The 22,121-nt window shown below is 38.3% G+C and overlaps 1 protein-coding gene across 1 annotated transcript in view; it reads left to right on the forward strand.

Moving 5' to 3' along the window:
* The window catches only part of TTN (titin), a 281,827-nt gene that overhangs the window by 189,490 nt on the left and 70,216 nt on the right, over nucleotides 1-22,121 (forward strand). Inside the window, exons 210-247 of the mRNA XM_059726268.1 lie at nucleotides 697-966; nucleotides 1,208-1,510; nucleotides 1,638-1,940; nucleotides 2,329-2,516; nucleotides 2,607-2,721; nucleotides 3,252-3,536; nucleotides 4,388-4,539; nucleotides 4,667-4,814; nucleotides 4,920-5,094; nucleotides 5,190-5,311; nucleotides 5,413-5,700; nucleotides 5,823-6,119; nucleotides 6,220-6,406; nucleotides 7,038-7,153; nucleotides 7,247-7,546; nucleotides 7,783-8,082; nucleotides 8,176-8,281; nucleotides 10,568-10,764; nucleotides 10,854-11,159; nucleotides 11,256-11,534; nucleotides 12,322-12,621; nucleotides 12,718-13,020; nucleotides 13,105-13,479; nucleotides 13,571-13,873; nucleotides 14,708-15,007; nucleotides 15,098-15,394; nucleotides 15,494-15,778; nucleotides 15,880-16,173; nucleotides 16,681-16,980; nucleotides 17,079-17,387; nucleotides 17,479-17,669; nucleotides 18,680-19,109; nucleotides 19,625-19,933; nucleotides 20,735-20,883; nucleotides 20,968-21,000; nucleotides 21,090-21,219; nucleotides 21,340-21,639; nucleotides 21,734-22,051. Coding sequence (XP_059582251.1) covers nucleotides 697-966; nucleotides 1,208-1,510; nucleotides 1,638-1,940; nucleotides 2,329-2,516; nucleotides 2,607-2,721; nucleotides 3,252-3,536; nucleotides 4,388-4,539; nucleotides 4,667-4,814; nucleotides 4,920-5,094; nucleotides 5,190-5,311; nucleotides 5,413-5,700; nucleotides 5,823-6,119; nucleotides 6,220-6,406; nucleotides 7,038-7,153; nucleotides 7,247-7,546; nucleotides 7,783-8,082; nucleotides 8,176-8,281; nucleotides 10,568-10,764; nucleotides 10,854-11,159; nucleotides 11,256-11,534; nucleotides 12,322-12,621; nucleotides 12,718-13,020; nucleotides 13,105-13,479; nucleotides 13,571-13,873; nucleotides 14,708-15,007; nucleotides 15,098-15,394; nucleotides 15,494-15,778; nucleotides 15,880-16,173; nucleotides 16,681-16,980; nucleotides 17,079-17,387; nucleotides 17,479-17,669; nucleotides 18,680-19,109; nucleotides 19,625-19,933; nucleotides 20,735-20,883; nucleotides 20,968-21,000; nucleotides 21,090-21,219; nucleotides 21,340-21,639; nucleotides 21,734-22,051 — 9,363 coding nt within the window. The remainder of the gene's footprint in view (nucleotides 1-696; nucleotides 967-1,207; nucleotides 1,511-1,637; nucleotides 1,941-2,328; nucleotides 2,517-2,606; nucleotides 2,722-3,251; nucleotides 3,537-4,387; nucleotides 4,540-4,666; nucleotides 4,815-4,919; nucleotides 5,095-5,189; nucleotides 5,312-5,412; nucleotides 5,701-5,822; nucleotides 6,120-6,219; nucleotides 6,407-7,037; nucleotides 7,154-7,246; nucleotides 7,547-7,782; nucleotides 8,083-8,175; nucleotides 8,282-10,567; nucleotides 10,765-10,853; nucleotides 11,160-11,255; nucleotides 11,535-12,321; nucleotides 12,622-12,717; nucleotides 13,021-13,104; nucleotides 13,480-13,570; nucleotides 13,874-14,707; nucleotides 15,008-15,097; nucleotides 15,395-15,493; nucleotides 15,779-15,879; nucleotides 16,174-16,680; nucleotides 16,981-17,078; nucleotides 17,388-17,478; nucleotides 17,670-18,679; nucleotides 19,110-19,624; nucleotides 19,934-20,734; nucleotides 20,884-20,967; nucleotides 21,001-21,089; nucleotides 21,220-21,339; nucleotides 21,640-21,733; nucleotides 22,052-22,121) is intronic.

Raw genomic sequence — 22,121 nt, forward strand, 5'->3', positions numbered from 1 at the left:
AGAAGTAATGGGGAGGGACCAAGGAGGGAGGGACGGGACAAAGGGAGGGAGGAGGGACAGGGAGGAACCCTTTGTTACTCTCAAGTCTCTGCTTTTGTATTCTCCTTCCCTCTTGATGACTCCTTATCCATGGCTATCACTGGTTGGCTGTCTCTCTGTGGTCACATGTCCACGTAGCCTTCTGGGGCTTCTCCTTATTTGGTCTGTTCCCCCAAAACTGGGACTCAAGTGCCTCTCTGCTCTGGATCCTTGTTAGTTGGTGCCAATTATTTTGTGTTCTGGAATAGTATGGTATATACTTCCTCAGTTCTCAGACTGTATCCTTGTTGGCCTTGTTGTGTTAGACAACCTGTCAACTTTCAGGGCTATGAGAAACTCTGTTTGTGAGACCCAAGCTTCTTAGAAATCAATTAACCCCTGCTGCCAATCCTGAACCCTTATAATGCATATATCTATACCTGTAAGCCCACTCCCAAAAAACAGACCTTTAAATGTCATTTCTAAGCCAACAGTACTGACTGACTTCATTTACCCAGGCAAGGCTGAATTTGTCTGTTTGGGGCCATCCTGCAAATATAGAAACAATTTGTTTAAAATTCACATGCAACACTTTTAAATTAGTGCCTGCATTGAATATGCAAAGAAGTAAGTTATTTCCAAAGTATAAAACTCATTTGCCTTATTGGTCTTCATTAGCTGCACCAAAAATCAAGACTGGTGATCAGAACCTTGTGGTTGATGTTGGGAAGCCTTTAACCATGGTTGTTCCATATGATGCATACCCAAGAGCAGAAGCTGAGTGGATAAAAGAAGATGAAAGTCTGCCTACAAAAACTGTTGATACAACAGTTGACACGACCACCTTCAAAATTTACGAAGCTAAGAAATCAGATAAAGGAAGATACAAGGTTATACTTCGAAATAAACACGGCAAAGCTGAAGCACACATCAATGTAGATGTTATTGGTAAGCTTTCCTTTTAAAAAGGAGTATTGGTTTTGTTCTGTTTACATCTGTTGGTCATTATCCACCAATGTAGCTATTCAGTACAAACTGCACAGGAAGGAAACACCCTGATTTTCGCTAGTGCAGTTTTATTTCAGTTTGGAGCAAGAATAGGCCATTTCAGTACAAATCATGACCTACATGTAGGTTAAAGTGAAAACAAAAATGAGATCTGATAAAATATTTTTCAACTACATTTCAGATGTTCCAGGTCCAGTTAGAAACCTGGAAGTCACTGAAACATATGACGGTGAAGTCAGCCTTGGCTGGGAAGAACCAGAAAGTGATGGTGGAAGTAAAATAATTGGATATGTTGTTGAAAGACGTGATATCAAACGTAAGACCTGGATTTTGGCCACTGATCGTGCAGAAAATTGTGAATTTACCGTTACTGGACTTCAGAGAGGAGGAGCTGAGTATCTCTTTCGTGTGAGTGCAAGAAACAGAGTGGGCACTGGGGAACCAGTGGAAACTGACAAACCTGTAGAAGCTAAGAGCAGATTTGGTAAGCAGCAATTTTGTAAAGTAGATCAAAATATTGGTTTAGCTTTTGCATTGTATTTTGCTGATCTTTATTCCACTGTAACTAAATATACATCATTGTTCATTTCTCTCCCCAAATTAAATTTCAGATGTTCCTGGTCCTCCTCTGAATGTACAAGTTACTGATGTGAACAGGTCTGGTGCTTCACTTTCCTGGGAGCCACCAGAGTATGATGGAGGCTCTCCAATTACTGGCTATATTATTGAACTGCGTGAAAGAACTTCAATCAAGTGGGAGCCAACTATGAATACTTCAGCAGATGAATTATCTGCAACTCTGACTGATGTTGTGGAAAACAATGAATACTTCTTTAGAGTCAGAGCCCAAAACCTGGTTGGAATTGGCAAACCAAGTGCTTCTACACGTGCAGTGAAAATTATGGACCCAATTGGTAAATGTGCAATTATTGATAATGATTTTTTAATATTATGAAGTAAATGTGAATATACTTAAAATTTATGTGAAAAAGATACAAAGGGGAGAGGAGGGAGAGGTGGGGGCTGAAAATATAGCATGACAAGTTAGCTCTTCCTACTATTCTTTTTGAATTAACCAGAAAGATTTTGCAGCTGTGTGGTACAGAAGTGAATCCTGGTAAAGAGAGTGAAATCTTCTCTATATAATTCTAAGTTTTTCAATTATATGATTTATTAGAATTAAGTGAAAGTTTTAAAAGGAGTATTTAAGATATCAATGAAAAGTATCATTCAGCCTACATACAGTTGGATGAAATCTCCTTTTCCAGTTTCTAATGTCTAGTTCATTCAAATTCTTTTCAGAAAAACCAAGTCCTCCCATTAACCTAGATCATTCAGACCAAACAAAATCATCTGTGAAGCTCACATGGGAGCCTCCTCTGAAAGATGGAGGAAGTCCAATATTGGGCTATATTATTGAAAGACGTGAAGAGGGAACAGACAATTGGATCCGTTGTAATGCAAGACTTGTACCTGATCTTACTTATAAGGTAGAATGGTTCATTTTCAATGCAAAATTCAGAATGTATTCACAAATTTTACATTATTTTTAACTTGAAATTTTTTTTGTATCTTTTCAGGTAACTGGATTGAAACAAGGAGCCAGTTACTACTACAGAGTCTCTGCAGAAAATGCAGCTGGTATATCAGATCCAGCTGAAGCAATTGGGCCACTCACAGCAGATGACAGTCATGGTAAGTGTTACTTGGTTTAATCTGGATAGTTAATCAGTTAGTCATTTATGACAAAGCTGCATACATTTCAGAGTATCAGGTTGCTGCTATACATGACATTCAGCTATGATACCAGTACTGAGTGCCAGCAGCCAGTGTCCCAGAACCTTTGATATTCTTCCCCATAACCAGCTCTGAATAAGGGCTGACTGTCTTGTTGAACCTGTTTAACTGTGTGGGCAGCTGTGCTGAAAATGATGGCCACACAACTGCCAAGCTAGCTATTGATATACAATATGTTATACATAATATAAAAATACATACATTACAATTTTTACTATAAATAAATGGGAGTTAAACTTCCCAGCTATTAATATTTAGAGATTTCCAAAAGTACGTTAGATGAGAAAGTACAGGAGCAAGAAGCTGCAGTTGAGCTCAGGTGGCTCCTACTTGGCTGCTGTTGGTGCAGACAGTGGTATCATGGATGATATTGTAAAAATCAAAATGTTTGATGATTTTTCATGGTATCAATTTTTCTCCTTTTTCAGTTGGACCTACAATGGACTTAAGTGCATTTAAAGATGGACTGGAAGTTATTGTCCCAGAGCCACTGAAGATCCGTGTTCCTATCACTGGCTACCCTGTGCCAACTGCAACATGGTCTTTTGGTGACAAAATCTTAGAAAAAGGCGACCGCGTGAAAATACAGACTACTGCAGCTTTTGCAGAACTTGTCATTACTCCAAGTGAACGTCCAGACAAGGGAATTTATACATTAAAACTAGAAAATCCAGTGTCATCTGTTTCAGGAGAAATTAATGTTAATGTAATTGGTAAGTAGGTAAACCCATTTTGGGATTAAATTATTATGGTAACATCTAATACTATCTTGATATCCTAACATCTTTACAGAGTAGGAAACCATGCACCTTTCAACAAACCAGGTACATTAAACAAAAATTGACTTTACTGAAGTCCTTCTATAGTAGTTTTAGGCATACACACATGCAAATAATCTGGAAAAGTCCTTCCAGGTTTGTTCTCCTGGTAGAGAAACTTACCCACAGCCAGATGGACAGACATTTGAATGCTGAGGCCCTGAAGAGTGAAAAGCTTGCAGTTCTGACAATGTGTAGCCAAGGGGGTGGCATGTGCATACATCTCAGCATGTTCTGCAGGCTCCCTTAGTTTGCCTGGCAACCAGTGACAGTAGTGCATAGAGCAGCCCTGATTGGCTGACCCAGACTGCTCATGGTCAGCCTGTATTTTCCTGTAGCACAGTGTGGGGAATTTGAAGGCAGGGGGGCATGTTCTGTTCCCTGCTGGAGCAGCAGAATTCAGCAAATGACACACTGTTGCCCTGGCTGGCAGGGGGCAGGGGCAGCTGGAGGACTACATTCTCTTTTAAGGGAAACCACATGTTTCCTAGATACTCACTGTCCCAGGAGAAACTCTCCGGGGAATAATTTATCCCTGGCTGTTGCCAGGTTATTTTTCTCCTGGAGTGGCGAGCAACTCTTCCAGGAGAAAATGAATGTTTGTACAAGGCCTTAGTTTTAGTTTTCAATTTGTCATTTTGGCGAGAGTGTCTAAATAGCCAAAGACTCTGAATACACAGATGCAATGGAGAATATGATAAACTGGTGACTTCAAGATAAATTAACCAGATTTTTGTCCCTTCTAGCTCGCCCAAGTGCACCAAGAGAACTAAAAGTTGTAGAAGTGACCAGGGACACAGTACAGCTAACATGGGAAGCCCCAGAAGATGATGGAGGAAGTCCTGTGACTGGCTATGTTATTGAGAAACGTGATATAAGCCGTAAAGCATGGGCCAAAGTAAGTTTTCCCTTTTCTGTTTTTTTTAATATAGCCCTCATTTCCTATACTTTTTCTATTTATAGTACTGTACTTTCCTTTTTTGGGGAGGATTCTAGAAATAAATTGGAACATACATTTTTCTCAGGTTATGGATAATGTTATTGACCAAGAGTTCACCGTACCTGACCTTATCCAAGGAAAAGAGTATTTATTTAGAGTTTCAGCATGCAACAAATGTGGGCCTGGGCAACCTGCATATATTGATGAACCTGTAAATATGTCAGCACCAGCAAGTAAGCCATTTTCATCATGTTTCTGCTATTTCTAGTTTCCTTTTTAGGAAAAAATCTTTCTCAGAATGGGTTCATATATATTATATAATATATAATTTATTATAGCTGTGCCTGATCCACCAGAGAATGTTAAATGGAGAAATCCAACATCTAAGAAAATCTTCCTAACATGGGACCCACCTAAGTATGATGGTGGTTCACGAGTCAAGGGTTATTTGATAGAGAAATGTCAGCGTGGCACAGACAAATGGGAGCCCTGTGGTGATACTCCTGAAACAAAGTAGGTACATTAAAGTCAGAAGGAATGTCATTTTAAGTAAATAAAATATTCTGTTCTCACCATTTTAAATGCTTGAATTATTTTATAATTAACAGAATGGAAGTAACAAACCTTAAAGAAGGTGAATGGTATTCATATCGGGTTAAGGCTTTGAATAGAGTAGGAGCAAGTAAACCAAGCAAGCCCACAGATGATATCCAGGCCATTGATGGAAAGGGTAATTATTGAAATTACTGAATTATAGCATCAAGAAAGCATTTCTTTCCTTTTAAAGTTTTTTTGTAATACTAATATTGTTTTAATTTTCTTTTAAACCAGAGGCCCCAGAAGTGTTCCTAGATGTGAAACTGCTTGCTGGAATCACTGTAAAAGCTGGAACAAAGATTGAGCTGCCAGCTACAGTAACTGGAAAGCCTGAACCTCGGGTTACTTGGACCAAGGCTGGAAAAATTCTGAGGCCTGACAATAGGCTTACTATTGAGACCAAACCTAATCATTCCACAGTCACTATTGCTGAGAGCAAGAGAAGTGACAGTGGCACCTACATTATAGAAGCTGTAAATTCCAGTGGGCGTGCTACTGCTGTTGTTGAAGTTAATGTTTTAGGTATATCCATTTTTTTTTTGCTTGTGTATTTACAACAATCATTTATTTATTTACAAGAATCAACATTAATGTAGCAAGCTATGTAAGCAGAGAAAACTAACATTCATCTGTGCCTTCCACAGATAAACCTGGACCCCCTGCTGCATTTGATATATCAGAGATCACCAATGAATCCTGTTTCCTGACATGGAATCCTCCACGAGATGATGGTGGTTCTAAAATTACAAACTATGTTCTTGAAAGAAGAGCTGCAGACAGTGAAATATGGCACAAACTGTCATCAACTATTAAGGAAACAAACTTCAGAGCTACAAACTTAACCCCTTATAAAGAATACATCTTCCGAGTCAGTGCAGAGAACATGTATGGTGTTGGGGAGCCAGCTCAACATAGCCCCATTGTTGCTAAATATTCATTTGGTAAGTTAATTAATTTGATGCTCAATTTACTAAGTACTTTTACAGAAAATATATGTAAGTCCAGAAATGTTATTTTGTACTTGTTTGTTAATTTGTACAGATACCCCAGGTCCTCCAACAGGTCTTGTGCCTACAGAAGTCACTAAAGAGTCTGTGTCTTTAATATGGAATGAACCAGATGAAGATGGTGGCAGTCCAGTCACCGGTTACTGGGTTGAGAGATTTGACCCTGATCTGGATAAATGGATAAGATGCAATAAGATACCAGTAAAAGATACAGCATTCAAGTATGCCAACTATCAATTTAGTCTGTAAATGGGATTATAAATATAGATTAAAAGTCTTTCTCAACAAATACCATTTTCTATCATAGTCTTTTTCTCTTTCATTGCTCTCTAAATGTAGATCTACTAATAATAGATGTCATGCTTTTTGTTGATACCTAATTTTAAATAAGAAACTTTTAAAAAGATTGAATCTTCTCTTCCCTCCTCCCCCCCTCCCCAAATTGCCATAGCTTCTTTCTCTAAATGATTAACCATAAGACATTCTCAAAGCTAATACATCACCATTCTAAGCATTTAGTTGCTCAGGGAATTTTGCAAACACTTGTATATAACAGTCATTCAGCATTCAGTCCAGCAAGCCAAAACATATGGCAGTTGTCACACATTAATCTTTTCTATAATAGTATATCTTGCTAGTGTCAGCACATCTGCCTAGAATCTTTAATTGATACCATGTAAAATAATGTCTTTATCAATAGCTAGCATTTTTTTCTGGTTGGTTGGTTAGTTGGGTGGGTGGGTGGTTTACAGTATAGTAGCAGTATTCTAATTAATACATGTAATGTTAAGCATATATAAATGGGTGATTTGTATCTTATTACTAAATACATTTTGTATACATGATTAACAGAGTTAAAGGCCTTAAAAACAAGAAGAAGTACAAGTTCCGTGTCCTGGCAGAGAATCTTGCAGGACCTGGAAAGCCCAGCAAGGAGACAGAACCAATCTTAGTGAAAGATCCTATTGGTATTATGAATATAATATTTCCATGATTCAGTTTAACATAATAAGTTATTTCCTTGATTTTAAAGTCTTAATAATTATTTAACTTGATTCCAGATCCTCCATGGCCCCCTGGCAAGCCTACTGTGAAAGATGTTGCCAAGACATCATTATTCCTCAACTGGACAAAGCCAGAACATGATGGAGGTGCAAAGATTGAGTCTTATGTCATTGAGTTACTAAAGACTGGAACAGATGAGTGGGTCAGAGTGGCTGAAGGAGTTCCCACAACTGAACACTTCCTCAAAGGGCTTATGGAGAAACAAGAATATTCATTCCGTGTAAGAGCTGTGAACAAGGCTGGGGAAAGCGAGCCTAGTGAGCCAAGTGACCCTGTGCTGTGCAAAGAAAGACTACGTGAGTATTTCAAAATATTATTAAATCACAAGATTCACAATTTTTAAAGTAAAGCTTAAGATCTGTCTATACATAAGACAGATAATAAGCTTACAGGTTTATGAAACTTTAAAATCTTACCTGTATTATTTGTAAAAAATTAATTTTGTTATGCTGCTAATGTTATGCCATGTTTTCAGAGTCTCTAAGAGAAAAAATAAACAAAACTGATTTTGATTGATTTAATATTTTTATAGTTCCTCCTTCACCACCTCGATGGCTTGAGGTTATTAATATTACTAAAAATACAGCGGATCTTAAATGGACAGCACCAGAAAGAGATGGAGGTTCTCCTATTACCAACTACATTGTTGAAAAGAGAGATGTAAGACGGAAAGGTTGGCAAACTGTTGACACAACAGTAAAAGAGACTAAATATACAGTGAGCCCACTGACAGAAGGCTCTTTGTACGTATTCCGTGTGGCTGCAGAAAATGCAGTTGGACAGAGTGACTACTGTGAAATTGAAGACTCAGTTCTTGCTAAAGACACCTTCAGTAAGTTTTCACAATTTGCATATTTCGTAAATAATAGAACAAAATTATAATTTCTGGACTACTTTTCTTCTAATATCACTGTTTTATTTCTAGCTACCCCTGGACCACCTTATGCCCTCACAGTGGCTGAAGTGACAAAGCGTCATGTTGACTTAAAATGGGAACCACCCAAGAATGATGGCGGCAGACCAATTCAGAGGTAAGCTAATTCCATATTTATATATTTTCTGAATGCTGGCTATTTTTGATATATGCAGGAAAGCAGGGATGTTGTCTCAGTCTTAAAATTTAAACTGACAAGATATAAATGGATAAAGATGAATAGAAAGGAAAGGGAAGTAGCATGCCTATGCCTGCTAAGACTGAGGTAAAAAACACCTGGAGATTGTATGCAAATATGTATATAATTAGCTTATCGGCACAATCGTGATCACTGCAACAACATGAAATGAGTTCACACTGTTTTGAAAGTTCAAGTACAACATGATCCCTTACAAAAGTGTGCCTCCTTCTTACAGAACTGTATACAGCTGAGTCCACCCACCCAAATAACACTGTTATATTTTCAATTTTCCTCTAGCTTCTAGCTCAAACCACCCCTGCCTATTCTCAGCTGGGATCAGATGGGAAATCTATTACAATATGCATTACTCCTTTCCTTCCAAACTTCTCCCATCCAATCCTCCAGTTACTTGCTTTTCTTCATTGTCCCTGTCAAATCTATTTTTTTTAGCTTTTTTCTCTGCCTCTGTATTTTTTCCACCATAATTTCACCCTGTCCCTCTCCCTTCCTTTGACTTCCCAACTATATTTTTCCTTCTCAATCCCATCAGGCTGCTGTCCAAATCCCCCTCCCCACAAAAACATTTCTGACTGCTTGTTACCTTTGTAATTTGCTTTATTAACCCCTCCATCAATCTTAGGCACACATCTACACAAGATGCTGCTACACAGTTATTACTGTGCATTTTTTTAGTACTTGTTAATACAAGTACTAAATAAACGTGCAGTAACTGGAGTTACTGTGCAGTAGGCCTGTGTGAAGCGGCTAGTATTCCCTTTGCGTTCAGCCAATTCAGGGGACAGTGATTCGATTCAGTAATCCAAATGAAACAGGCCCCATCCCCTGCCCACTCTTCCAGCCCTGTCAATGGCTGCTCCACCAGGCCCCAGCATCCCGGCACTTAAAAAAAAAAAAAGCCCCGCACTCACCTGATCCTGCCAGGCAGGGGGGGGGGCGATCCCCAAGGCCCTTCATTGCCCCGCACTGTGTGGGGGCTCTACCACAAGCCCCCAGAGGCCCCAATGGCCACTGCAGCAGCTGGTCAGTGCAGGGCTTTTTCCTTTTTCTTTTTAAAGTGCTGGGATGCTGGGGCAGGGCAGAGCAGCCATTGACAGGGCTGGGAGAGTGGGCAGGGGTTGCGGGGCACCCATGGGGTCTGGGGGAGCAGGCAGGGGATGGGGCCTGGTAGGGGTCCCCCCATGGTCCTCTCCCCCCTCCGCCAGTCTTCCCCCTCCCTGCCCCCAACTTACCGGCATGGATTTTGGGTCCAGCTCCCTGCAGTGGCAAGCGGGGATTGCCCGAATCTCTGAATCTTCTCCAAATCTTTTCTGAATCTATTTGGAGGCTTCGAATCGATTCAGACCTTTTTATTGTTCTCCCAATTCAATTCAGATTTGGAGATTCGGCCACCAAATCGGGCCAAATCTCTTCCGAATTGAATCAGCAACCAAAGCTTCACACAGCCCTACTGTGCAGTAGTGCCGATTAATATCTTTCAGGTGATGTTACTGAGCTATAGCATAATAATACCATGCATTACTGTATTAGCACCATCCATGATGTGACACATTACTGAGCAATACTTTTCAGCTACTCTGCAGTCAGCATCTCATGTACACGGGCCCTCAGTGTTGTCAGTAGGGCAGCAAAAGATAGGGCAAGGCAACATCTTAGAGACTAACTGGTTCAGGGGAGCATGAGTTTTCATAAACAACTACCTACTACATGAGATGTCTAGAAAAAAATAAATAGACCATCATCTCAAATCTCACTTAGTCCATTATCATGCTGGCCATGTGGTAGGTTAGGACTATGCTGGTAGACAACGTTTCTGTGGTTAGAATCCTACCAGATAGAATCTTTGTCAAGTTACGAGAGATAGTAATCACTAAAATTCATCATAAGGAAGGGAGATAGAGATATAAGCTGAGTTTGGCATAGTTACTCAGGAGCTCAATAACAGGCTGCCAAAATTGGGATTCTCCCATCCAAATCCCAGCTCTAATGGATCTGTGTCGTAATGTGTGAAGTTAAGTCCACAGCCCATTAGCTTCACCATACATGTTTTTTTGTTTATGAATTTGTATTATGTTTAGCTTATTTTGATCTCTCTTTCCAATTTCTGAATGTGAAATTCCAAATATTCTATGATTTCATGCAGCTAATGGTATTGGGGTTTTTTTTATTTCCTTTCTTATACAGATACGTTATTGAAAAGAAAGAAAAACTAGGCACACGCTGGGTAAAGGCTGGAAAGACACCTGGACCTGACTGTCATTTCAGACTGACTGATGTCATTGAAGGTACAGAGGTGCAGTTCCAGGTTCGTGCAGAAAATGAAGCTGGTTGTGGTCATCCAAGTGAACCAACTGATCTCCTTTGTATTGAAGATCCAGTAGGTAAGTAAAATTATAATGTTACAGATCTGAAATATGTAGAATCATATGTCTGGTTTGGCAAAAAGTGATGTACTTCTCCATTTCTTCAGGCCCTCCTTCCCCACCTCTGGATTTACATGTAACAGATGCAAGCAGAAAGCACATATCTATTTCATGGAAACAACCAGAGAAAAATGGTGGTAGCCCTATCATTGGATACAACGTTGAGCTGTGTGAAGCAGGAACAGAAAAATGGATGCGAATCAATACACGTCCAATAAAAGACTTGAAATGTAAAGTGGAAGAGGGTATTGTTCCTGACAAGGAGTATGTACTGAGAGTCAGAGCTGTCAATGCTGTTGGAGCCAGTGAACCATCAGACATCTCAGAAAATGTCGTTGCTAAAGACCCAGATTGTAAGACTATATTTCTTTTTAAAAAATAAATTTATACCATAAAGGAATTCTGGTATTTAGAAACTTTAAAAAAATGATATACTGTTACATTTACAGGCAATCCAACTGTTGACCTGAAGACTCGTGACATTATCGTTGTTAAAGGAGAGAAGTTAAGTATTCCTGTACCTTTCAGAGCTGTTCCATCACCAACTATTACATGGCATAAAGATGGTAAGGAGGTAAAAATTGTTGATCGAACCACAGCAAAGAGTGACTACACTTCTGCACTGCTTGAAGTCACAGAAACTGTCTATGCTGATGCTGGTGTTTACACAATCACACTGGAGAACAAATTGGGATCAACAACTGGCTCAGTCAACGTCAAAGTCATAGGTAATTAAATTTTTTAACATCAACACTTTGGGTGTTGTACTCATGCCTTTCTGACACTTGTATGGTATTAAAAGGTCTAGAAATAACTCATTCTGACTAAGGAAAGTTTCTCTTGACACAGACACTGTGTAAAAGGCTGCCTTTCAATAACATTCTTGCAAGACCTGATATATGGGTTAACCATGGGCTGAACTACTGGGGGAAGAAGGGGGAGGCCTAAAGTGAGAAGCCCCGGAGCTAAGTCGCATCAGAGGCTTCTCTAGTCCCCAGAAGAGTCCAGGAGCTGAAGTGTGCAAGCTGGCATATTACCCTTACTGGTCTTTGAGTTCTATGCTGTTCATCTTGGATGTGTGGAACAAAATCTCACCCTCTATGCCTATTTTGAAACAGTATAATTCTATGATACTACTAAACAGCAATAGATTTATATCAAATTTGATCATTAGACAATAAACTTCTGAGAAATTAGTCCCAGATTGCTAACTGAATTACTTTTTTTAAAAACTCAGTAACTCAATTGTTGGGAACATAAGCTAAGAGGTGGTATAACTCTTTGATGCCTTCTGCCTTGAAGATATATAAATAGATATAAATAAAATTATGTATTTGTTTTTATTCATAAAGAAAAATATACTCATATTTATATTAATAAATAAATAGATTCATACTGGGTACATAACCAATATTTGTACTTTTCATTTGCTTACTGGAAAAAATGTACATATTCAGTTTCTTGGCTTGTTTTTATTATAATAGAAACTATTATTATCATTATTTCTTGAAACAGGTCCACCTGGACAGTGTAAAGATATTAGGGCAAGTGAAGTGACTAAAAGTTCATGCAAGCTAACCTGGGAACCTCCAGAATTTGATGGCGGCACTCCTATCTTACATTATGTTCTGGAACGTAGAGAAGCTGGTCGGAGAACATATATCCCAGTGATGTCTGGTGAGAACAAACTCACATGGACTGTCAAGGATCTTATTCCAAATGGTGAATATTATTTCCGCGTTAAGGCTGTCAATAAGATTGGAGGTGGTGAATACCTAGAAATAAGGAACCCAGTGATTGCAGAAGATCCAAAGCGTAAGATCATTTTCCAATACATAATCGATTCCATTTATTTTAAATAATTTCTTTATATCTTCCATTTATTTAAATGTTTTTGTTATGATTCTACAGAGCGTCCAGATCCACCTATTGATCTTGAAGCTCTTAATCCAACCTCAAAGTCCGTAACACTTACGTGGAAACCACCTTTGTATGATGGAGGAAGCAAGATTATGGGCTACATCATAGAAAAACTTGCTAAGGGGGAAGACAAGTGGGAACGATGCAATGACTATCTGGTACCTCTTTTAACCTACACAGTAAAAGGTCTGGAGGAAGGCAAAGAATACCAGTTCCGTGCTCGTGCAGAGAATGCTGCAGGAATCAGTGAACCATCTCGTATTACTCCTTTAGTGAAAGCTGTAGATCCTATTGGTATGTTGCTCTAATTTTTTGCCATCATTAATTCTTAAACATAATTAAAAAATCTGTTCTTAACTTCATTTATTTCTATTACAGAGGCTCCAAAAGTCTTCCTTGCTGCTAATCTGCAAGCTGGCCTTGAGGTGAAGCGAGGTGATGAGATTATACTTGAAGCACATATTTCTGGGTCACCTTATCCATCTATCACTTGGTTAAAAAATAATGAAATTATTAGGCCAGAGGAAATCAAAAAGAGAGTAACAAAGATTAGTAGGAAAAAGAAGGGTGAAGTTGAAGAAGAGGAACCATTCTTCCTTTCACTACCAGAACGCTTGAGTGTTGACAACCACAAACAAGGGGAGTCTGTTTTCGTCGTTCGTGACTCAATCAGGGCTGACCATGGTACATTTACAATCAAAGTTGAAAATGATCACGGTGCTGCAAAAGCTTCATGTGAAGTAAACGTGTTAGGTAGGCACTTAAATACATCATTGTTTAAAACTAGAAGGAAATTTGCATAATGTGATGCTAATGCTATTTTTGTTGTTGTTGTTAAAAATAGATACACCAGGACCTCCTGTCAACTTTACATTTGAAGATGTTAGAAAAAATTCAGTTGTTTGCAAGTGGGAGCCTCCACTTGATGATGGTGGAAGTGAAATCTTGAACTATGTCCTGGAAAAGAAAGACAACTCAAAAGCTGAAATAGGCTGGGTTACTTGCACATCAACACTCAGGCATTGCAAATACCATGTGACAAAACTGATTGAAGACAAGGAATATCTATTCCGTGTAAAAGCTGAAAACAGAGTAGGACCTGGACCACCATGTATTTCAAAACCACTGGCAGCTAAAGATCCATTCTGTAAGTCTCTTGTTAATATTTAAAGGTGTGCTATTGGAGAAATTCTGTTCTGTTTATGTTTTCATGCTGCCTTCATTACTATAGGGTCAGAGTGCTTCAGAGAGAAAATTAAACAACATGAATAACATCTGTCGCATGTAGTTCAGTTTTATTCCTATCCTTTGGCCTAGGTAGTATTTTGTTTTGGTAGAACTGTGCTTCTATTTATGTTAAAGCAGACAATGTCAAATAAATGTATCCTGTACTCACAGTCAAGGTGAAGTTTGTGATGGTGGATAGTTTCATTGGAAGTTGGTTCCATAGTCTTAGACGGTTCCCCCACAGATGCTTTGTCATCTGCCAGATGAGATGAGCTTTACCCTTAAATTGGGGAGTTCTCCTGGGCCTGTAGAGTGAGGTTGTTGCCTGCAGTCTTATTCCCAGAGCTTAAGGTGCTCTTTTAGACATACTAGGCCCTTGAGTAGCTGGCAGATAAGGACCAATCCTGAAACGTACTACTTTTAATATAAATGAATAACAACCCTTGCTATGTACATAATACTTTTCACTTTAAAAAATTAGCAAACTAAACCTAGCCATCTCTTGTGAAGCACATTATGACATTTTGGTTGTTTTAGATTGTTGAATTAAACTGCAGTGAGATTAGCTGATACATTCAAAATCACTCAGTAAGACAATAGCAGAGCTGGCCATTTCCTGTTTCTTTCTTCCATGCATAGTCTGTTAAACCTCCTTACATATGTAAAATTAAATTTCCTTTCAGAATGAGATATCATCGATAACAACTTTGTATTCCTTTTTGACAAAATTGTAATTCTCTTTCTTTTTTTTAAGCTCCACCTGATCCACCTAATAAACCTGAAGTGGAGGATGTTACCAGCAATAGTATGGTGGTTAAATGGAATGAACCAAAAGACAACGGCAGCCCTATCTTGGGCTATTGGCTTGAAAAACGTGAAATTAACGGTACTCACTGGGCTCGTGTCAACAGAGAACTTCTGAATGCCCTACAAATGAAAGTTGAGGGACTTCTGGAAGGACTAACCTATGTCTTTAGAGTATGTGCAGAAAATGCAGCTGGTCCTGGCAAATTTAGTCCACCATCAGATCCAAAAACTGCACAGGACCCAATATGTAAGTGATTCAATAGAAGATAATGGTAGGAGGGTGATAGGGTAGATTTCATAATCAGAAATTTTTATTTGTAAAATTTTATTTTTTTAGCGCCACCTGGTCCACCAATTCCAAGAGTTGTCGATACCAGCACAACTGCTATTGAGCTAGAATGGGAGCCTCCAGCATACAATGGTGGTGGTGATATCATTGGTTATCATGTTTACAAGCAATTTGTGGGAACAAATGAATGGTCACGCTGCACAGAGAAGTCCATTAAGATTAGACAATATACTGTTAAAGAAATAAGAGAAGGTGCTGATTACAGACTCCGTGTTACTGCAGTTAATATAGCTGGGGAAGGACCACCAGGTCAAACAGAGCCCGTCACAGTTTCAGAACCTCAAGGTACTGTGATAATATTAATTTTAAATGGTGCTTTATGTCAACTGCAAGTAAGGCATTTTTCCCCCATTAAAATAATGCATTATTCCAACTTTTCTGCAGAGCCTCCCAATGTTGAATTGGATGTTTCTGTAAAAAATGGTATTCAGATACTGGCTGGGAAAACTCTCAGAATTCCTGCTACTGTCACTGGGCGTCCAACACCTACAATTGTTTGGACTCTGGAGGAAGGAGCACTAGATAAAGATCGTGTTGTTATTGAAAATATTGGCACCAAATCTGAGTTAATTATACAGAACGCATTGAGAAAAGACCATGGAAGATATGTAATTACTGCTACCAATGAAAGCGGGTCCAAGTTTGCAGCAACCAGAGTGGATATTTTTGGTAAGAAATATATGTTATGAAATCAACTGTAAGTCTGCCTGGATAAGAGATTTTTTTGTATCTTCTTATGATTTTGTATATTTACTTATTTATTTTTTCAGATGTTCCTGGGCCAGTACTAGACCTAAAACCTGTTGTTGTAAACAGAAAGATGTGTCTGCTTAACTGGTCTGACCCTGATGATGACGGAGGAAGTGATCTCACAGGCTTCCTTGTTGAACGAAAAGATGCCAAAATGCATACTTGGAGACTAGCTGTAGACACAGAGAGATCTAAATGTGATATTACCGGTCTCGTTGAAGGACAGGAATATAGATTCCGTGTTTTTGCCAAGAATAAGTTTGGCTGTGGTCCACCTGTTGAAATAGGACCTATTCTTGCAGTTGATCCACTAGGTAAAATAATTACTTTAATGATTATATAAATGATTAAATATAGAGGTCTATGGATTGCTGAATAATTTACTCATTAATATTGTATGGACAATATAATGTATAGACAATACATTCATAGCTATTATATTACCAGTAATAGTCCTTGTGGCATTCAGTCTTTGCTACTATGGGAAAGAGCTTCAACAGAATAATTGGTGAAGCGTGATCTCTCAAATAGTAATGTAAAATTATAATTGTCCTTTCTGACAAGTAGTAGGAGAGAACAATTTCATCCCTCCTGTTAAGCAAGTAGTTTCTTTTGTCACATGCTCTTTTAAAATTATAACTGAACAACTTGTCTATCATAGTTAGTTCACTACCAGACAAAATGTTTAACTATGTACAATAATGCAGATATGACATACAAAGAATCTATATTTAGAAGCCAATTTAATCTTCTTAAAATGAGAAATGAAACTTTGATTGTACTTACTTACACTTTTCATTAATATTTCCTTTTTATGTTAGGTCCTCCAACAGCACCTGAGAGGTTCATGTACACAGAGAGGACAAAGTCAAGTATTACACTTGATTGGAAACCTCCACGTAATGATGGTGGAAGCCCTATCTTAGGCTACCTCGTTGATAAAAGAAGACATGACTCAAATGAATTTGTAAGGGTTAACAAGAGGCTCTGTCCAACCACATCCCTTCTTGTAGAAAATCTTGATGAGCTGCATATGTATGAATTCCGTGTCAAAGCAGTCAATGAAATTGGTGAAAGTGAACCATCACTGCCTCTTAATGTCGTTATACAAGATGATGAAGGTACAACCACTTACAATAACCTTCAAAAATCTACACACTGATTTCTATACTTTTTCTTTCCTAAACTTCATTCTCTTATTTTTTGTTTTGTTTTTTAGTACCACCAACTGTCACACTCCGTCTAGCTGTGAGAGGAGATACTATCAAAGTAAAGGCGGGAGAGCCAGTTAATATTCCAGCTGATGTGACAGGTCTACCTATGCCTAAGATTGAATGGACTAAAAATGAAGCAGTAATTGACAAAACATCAGCTGCACTTAAAATAACAAAGGAAGAACTATCTAGAAGCGATGCAAAAACTGAAGTTATTATACCTAAAGCAACAAGGGATGATAGAGGCACTTACACAGTGACTGCCTCAAATCGTCTTGGTGCAGCATATCGCAATGCCCATGTTGAAGTATATGGTATGCATGTAACATTTAGAAGAACTGAACACAAATGCTGTGTTTTTGCCTTTTACTTAGTATACTTTTCTGTTGTATGGTTTTTATTTAGATCGTCCTTCTCCACCAAGAAACCTTGCAGTTTCTGATATTAAAGTAGAGTCTTGTACTTTGACCTGGGATGTCCCTCTTGACAATGGTGGCAGTGAAATTACCCACTACATTATTGAGAAGCGTGATGCCAGTAGAAAGAAATCTGAATGGGAAGAGGTCACCAACACTGCAGTTGAGAGGCGATTTGGGGTAAAGTTATCTTAACTTTCCTGTAAATTGCAAAATTATCTTTATATAATTTAACATACTTTAATAAGAGTAAGGCATGTACAATACTAAAATAAAATGAATGCCCAATGCAATGAACACATGACAAAATATATAGGTATCTGGACTAGTACCCTAGTATAAATATATTATGTAAGTTAAGAAGATATGATCATTTTTTTCTCCTTATGTTTATAGCAGAAAAGTAATTTTAGGAATTATTTAAGGAGTGAGAATATTTTTCTGGTGATTGATGAATTCTGTCTTTGGAAATATGCTTGTATGGACTTTGTAAATCCAGTATATTTTTATTACATGTTTTTCCAGTTTTATTTTTGAGTTTGTAGAAGGATCTCATTGGGGCTCAGTGGCAGAGCAATCAGGGTATCTCACTGTGGCTCTAGCGCTGTGAATCCAAGCCTTGCTCTGGACTTATGCCAAAGGCTGATTGATTCAGCTGTAAATGGGTACATGCCCATTTAAACTGGTGGATCAGAAGTGGCCAAAGGAGATACTAATCACATCACTTCCTAGTATTCTGTTGGCTAGAGAAACTGGTGTATCTTAACCATACCTGCTTCAGTCAGCTGCTAGTCTAGGCTGAACCTTTGACTTGATCTGACAAGCATTTCACTGAAAATTCACTCTCAGCTTCCATTAAAACTTAATTATATTGGTACTTACCAAAATGATTCTCACTGATGGAAGAAACCAACAATAGTATATTATCAAAGACAGTCAGGTTTGACTGATATGTCAGGTTTTTCCTTTAGCCTGTTATTCTGAACTGCTGTTGTATCTCTTAGTAATATTCATCCTCAGCTCCCCTCCAGTACATTGCCCTTTTGCCAAAAGGGCAGTAAGTGAGAGCAAAAGTATAAGTCTGCCCCTGCCCCAAAGAGTACAGCATTATGACATTCTCATTCAAAAAATGAAAATGATCATAAGTTCATTTTGGAAACCATTATTCATTAAAAATATTATTTTTTCAGGTATGGAAACTTACAACAAATGGCGAATACCAGTTTAGAGTCAGGGCAGTAAACAAATATGGAATAAGTGATGAATGCCTCTCAGAGAAAGTGGTTATTAAAGATCCCTATGGCCTTCCTGGACCTCCTAAAAAACCGAAAGTCATAGATCACACTAGGTCATCAATGTTAGTGACTTGGGAGCCTCCTTTGGACAATGGTGGAGCCCCAATCACTGGCTACTGGCTGGAGAAGAGAGAGGAGGGAGGTGTCTATTGGTCACGTGTAAACAGAGCTCCAGTAACTAAACCATCAGTGAAGGGCCTGGAGTTTAATGTACTACGTTTGATTGAAGGCGTTCAATACCAATTTAGAGTTATGGCTGAAAATATTGCTGGAATTGGCCCTCCCAGTGAACCATCAGATCCTGCTTTAGCAGCAGATCCCATATGTAAGTATATATATATGTATGTATATATATTTTTTTTTTACGAATAGTTTTAAGGATTAGATTACATAAAGAACTTCTGCTACTGTTACTCATTTGGAATTCAATGTTCCTACACCCCTGCTTAAATGTTTGCAGAATTAGTACCTAAATAATACAGTTGTACCATAAGTGGTTTTCTTATTATTAATAACCATGTAGTATTTAAGATAATTAGTTCTGACTTTGATTCCACTACCTCTTTTCTAGCAATTGAACTCCAATGACTGTGTCAAAATCAGACACTTGATATTTAGAGACTTATTTTTTGTTGTTGTTCCATATTATCTTATTATAATTATTTCACATTTATATTGCTGTTTATCCTTGAGCAAATATACATAACATGAAGTGTTTGTAGGAGCATGTAGTATGCCATTATACATGAGAATGGCATTATAATTTCTGTTTTTACTGCCATTCTTTTTTTATAAATAAGTGTGATAAAAGTGATAAAACTCTTTTCATTCTTTTACAAGTTGTACCTGGTCCACCATCTTGCCCGGATGTCAAAGACAGGACTAAATCAACTGTATCTCTTGCATGGAAGCCTCCACAAAAAGATGGTGGTAGTCCTATAAAAGGATATATTGTTGAGATGCAAGAAGAAGGTAGCACTGATTGGAAGAAAGTTAATGAAGGTGATAAGCTGTTCCCTACTTGCGAATGTGTTGCACCCAATTTGAAAGAACTCAGAAAGTACCGCTTTAGAGTGAAAGCTGTAAATGCTGCTGGGGAATCAGAACCAAGTCTTGCAACATCAGAGATACCTGCCAAAGAGATTCTAGGTAAGAGTCCTTGGATTAAGTATTTAGATATAGATCCTTCCCATGATCAGCATGTTCTTTAGGAGGCATAGGTTGCAGATATAGTACATGTTTATTTCAGAGTTTGCTGTGGTATAGAATTACATTGGTGTCTAGAGTAGACATGTAACCATCTCTTCAGAGATAAGTATTTGTAGTAAGCACTCTTATAGCATGGAATGCGTGGGATGAAACTGACAAGAGCCTTAGACACCCAGTTGACACTGCGGTGCGTCTTCCACCAGTACTTACTTTCTGAGAAGTATCTTTATTCCAGCATGGAGTACCAGTGTCAGGGCAGATATCATGTATTCACTCCAGTTTTACCCTAACATTCAATTACTCTGGAGTAACCATGTCATGTGTCCACACTTAAAGAAATGTAACGGCTGGAATGCATGGGTTCAAGCATCTTTGTCCACTGTAGTAAACTAAGCATATTCAAAAAAGTAGGCAAGAAAATAATTATACAAGAGAAAAACCAAAGAAGATGCAAACATAAGAAAGTGGCATGGTGACCATGAAAAAAGCATGATCAAACAGAAAATGGAAAATACACGTACAGCCACATATAGTGGATACTGTACAACCCATGCAAAAGCAGCAGTAACAAATGTCCTATCCTTCTAGGTAGAGCACACCAGTTTATATATGTGTATAGGTTTTGTGTACTTTTGGGGGTACTGTGAAAAGTTGACAGCTTTCTAAATTTTAATATCAATGAAATATCTGAGAATTATATTTTAAAATTTTTCTCTCTCCTTTTTTACTTATTTTTTGCAGAAGAGCCAGAAATATTTCTTGATCTTGGAGCACGAGATTTCCTCTCTTGTCGTGCTGGTGCCACAATTAAAATTCCAGCTGTTATCAAAGGGCGTCCAGTTCCAAAAACATTTTGGGAGTTTGAAGGAGAAGCTAAGAAAACAGTAAAGGTTAATAAATGAACAGAGTACTTTTCTAAATTGCTAATTCTCAGAAAATCCTTGTGTATTTACTTTTTTGCCCTTTATTTATAGGATGGAATCCACAATGTACCTGAAGAGGCTCAGGTAATGTAAATAATTCGAATTATTTCTATAGCACTAATTGCTATGTGTTGAAATATTTGTAAGTGATCTATATCTTTTCTCATGTGCAGGTGGAAGCAACTGATACAACTTCAGAGATTACTATCCCTGAATGTAACAGAGGCCACTCTGGAAGATACAGTATTACAGCAAAAAATAAAGCAGGGCAGAAGACTGTAAATGTTAGAGTTCATGTCTTGGGTAAGAATTCTATATACTGTAACTTGCAAACAGAGCTCTACTTCAAATAGTGTTCTCAAAATATCTATAATTTATAGATATTAATATAAAATGGTTTCCATTTTGTTTTTATGGTAATAGATGCGCCAGGCCCACCAAAAGACCTCAAAGTGAGTGATATAACAAGATGCACTTGCAAACTTTCATGGAAGATGCCAGACAATGATGGTGGAGACAGAATCAAAGGTTATGTGATAGAGAAAAGGACTGTTGAAGGGAAGGCCTGGACAAAAGTCAATCCAAACTGTGGAAGCACTTCCTTCGTTGTACCTGATCTCATAGCTGGCCAACAATATTTCTTCCGTGTGCGTGCAGAAAACCGCTTTGGTGTTGGGCCCCCTGCAGACACCATCCAAAGAACCACAGCCAGGGATCCAATCCGTAAGCTAAATTAAAGTGCACTAATTCAATTCCTATGATGATACTGGTGCAACTATAGCATAGATTGATTTTTATTTGTGTTTGATTTTTAAAGATCCTCCTGATCCACCGATCAAACTCAAGATTGGTCTTGTAACTAAGAACACTGTTGGCTTGACATGGAAACCTCCCAAAAATGATGGTGGTGCCCCTGTTACACACTATATTGTTGAGTGTCTGCGCTGGGATCGCACTGGGGAAGGGAAAGAGGCTTGGAAACAGTGCAGCAGACGTGATGTAGAAGAAACAAAGTTTACTGTTGAGGACCTTGTAGAAGGTGGAGAATATGAGTTCAGGGTCAAAGCTGTAAATGAAGCAGGTCCCAGCAGACCATCAGCTACAGCTGGCCCAATCATTGTCAAGGATCAGACATGTAAGTACTGACTGAAGTTCGAATTCATTGCACAATTGTAAAATAATTTGCTTTTTTGCCCCTTTTAATG

The sequence above is a fragment of the Alligator mississippiensis genome, chromosome 4, assembly GCF_030867095.1.
Source record: "Alligator mississippiensis isolate rAllMis1 chromosome 4, rAllMis1, whole genome shotgun sequence".
Taxonomy (NCBI): Eukaryota; Metazoa; Chordata; order Crocodylia; family Alligatoridae; genus Alligator; species Alligator mississippiensis.